This window comes from Austrofundulus limnaeus, unplaced genomic scaffold (genome assembly GCF_001266775.1).
Source record: "Austrofundulus limnaeus strain Quisiro unplaced genomic scaffold, Austrofundulus_limnaeus-1.0 Scaffold1750, whole genome shotgun sequence".
Classification (NCBI taxonomy): Eukaryota; Metazoa; Chordata; class Actinopteri; order Cyprinodontiformes; family Rivulidae; genus Austrofundulus; species Austrofundulus limnaeus.
The window spans coordinates 39,245-41,346 of NW_013954152.1; the positions used below are offsets into that span (position 1 = coordinate 39,245).

The 2,102-nt window shown below is 46.0% G+C and overlaps 1 protein-coding gene across 1 annotated transcript in view; it reads right to left on the reverse strand.

The window, feature by feature from the left end:
- Nucleotides 1-1,805, reverse strand: part of LOC106536266 (coronin-2B) — a 9,305-nt gene extending 7,500 nt beyond the window's left edge. The window contains exons 1-4 of the mRNA XM_014033472.1: nt 1,777-1,805; nt 846-1,046; nt 614-730; nt 270-419 (exon numbers count right to left, since the gene is read on the reverse strand). Of these exons, the coding sequence (XP_013888926.1) occupies nt 270-419; nt 614-730; nt 846-1,046 (468 nt within the window). The 5' untranslated portion in view covers nt 1,777-1,805. The remainder of the gene's footprint in view (nt 1-269; nt 420-613; nt 731-845; nt 1,047-1,776) is intronic.
- Nucleotides 1,806-2,102: the final 297 nt, after the last annotated feature.

The following is a 2,102-nucleotide window of genomic DNA, read 5'->3' on the forward strand; positions in this document are numbered from 1 at the left end:
TACAATTTTTTTTCCTTTTGATTTTTTACCTGGATTACTGAGATGCATCAGGACAATTTGACATTGTGAATCTTGGGGATTCTACCTGACTGTAGGTCAATAAGAATGAACTCTTTGGTAATAAAAAAAAAACAGCTTTTAGAAATTACAACAGACTACAGATCATTTTTGAAAAAATTTTAGTTTAAAAATGGTAACTGAATTTTAAAAAATCCTCRTTTGTTTTTCTTGTTTGCATAATTTTCTCACGGAACAATGAGATGTCTGACCTTGTAGTCGTAGGCGGAGCTAAGCAGCAGGTTCTCTRCGGTTGGATGCCACTCGATGATGGCCACCCTCCTGGAGTGACCAATCAAAGTCTTCCTGGGCCTGGTGATGTTCTGTTGGACCCCGCAGGCCGGGATGTCCCAGATCTTCACCTGGGTATGAGAACGTGAGGGTTCCGTTCCTTCGCTCCAACATTAACAAGATAGGGCTGCTCAATTGATGGTTTGAGGGCCACGCCGGGCTCACRGGTGAGCTAAGTCCAGCCCACTCATGAGTTTGTTTAAATAAATTAATAAATTTAATATTAACATAAATTAATTTACATTTTAATACAAACATGACTCACGGTGCAGTCCTCCGAACACGAGGCGATGCAGTGATCGTCAAAYGGGTTCCACTTCACGTCCAGGACTCTGCCGCCGTGACCACAGACCCTCGGCTGGTGCGGCTCCACGCGGCCCGTCTGAGGGGGCAAACGGGTTACTTATTTTTTTATATTAAGAAAATGTTATTTTTTAAATTATTTCTTTATCCTTTCCTAAGCCACATGGGCGGTTAAACGTGGAGGACTCACTTACGTGATGGATGGGCAGGACCAGAAAAGCCCCGCCCCCCTCGCACTCCGTCACCACAGCGACGAAGCGGGGATTGGCCGAGCAGTAGTGGTTGTCATGGACGCTCCTGGTGATGGGCACGCCCTCGTAGCGCTGCCTCTTGGCGGCCGGCTGCCCGAAAACAAGGCGGAACTTGGAGCAGCCGAGAGAYGAGTGCCACGGCATCTGGAGGGACAGGAAGTGGATCTGAGTTTAGTTTGGATCCGGTTTAAGGATTCGTTGTTCCTCAGTTTGTTCTCTGGTTTCAGCTCTAATTCCTCAGATCCTCCTGGATTTTAATCTGGTTTTAGGTTCTCGTTGCCTCTTCTTTAGTTTTATTTCAAAATAAAAGCTGCTCTGTAATCCTGGACCTGGATCCTCCTCATGAAGACAGCTTGTTCCACCTCAGCCTGGTCTCACACAGCTGCTTTAGAAACTCAGCAGCTCTTTTATTGGAGCTGATCAATAATTCAGAATCATATCAATAATGAATCAGTTCCTTTAAGACTTCAACTTTCTGTCATCAACTGAAAACTCATGCTAAMGTTTAACCTGACCAACGACACGAAGGGTTAAATGATAAAAACCAGAGACTTTTCTGAAGAGGTTCTAAAGGTTCTCGCTGCGTTTAGCTCCGTGGCTCAGGAGATATTTCACTAACAGAACCTGTCTGACCTGAAAGATCAGCATTGGAGCGTCAAGTTGTATTAAAGTTCCAAAATTTAAGAGAGCAGTTTACAGTAAAAAGGAGACTGMAGATGGGTCAGAGACCAGAACCCACAATGAGTCCAAACCTCCTCAGATCCTCTGATGAACTCTGAAAGATTCAGATTTAAGTTCCAGATGTGAAGAGATGAAAAYTTTTCTTTGTTTTCAGTCAAAGTTAGAAAAATCTAACAGAAAAAAAAGATTTTACCTCTGGTTCTGAGGGTCTCTCTGGTCCTGCAGGTCTCTGGTTCTGAGGGTCTCTGGTCCAGAGGGTCTCTGGGTCTGAGGGTCTCTCTGGTTCTGAAGGTCTCCGGTTCTGAGGGTCTCTGGTTCTGAGGGTCTCTCTGGTCCTGCAGGTCTCTGGTTCTGAGGGTCTCTGGTCCAGAGAGTCTCTGGGTCTGAGGGTCTCTCTGGTTCTGAGGGTCTCCGGTTCTGAGGGTCTGAGGGTCTCTGGTTCTGAGGGTCTCTCTGGTCCTGCAGGTCTCTGGTTCTGAGGGTCTCTGGTCCAGAGAGTCTCTGGTTCTGAGGGTCTCT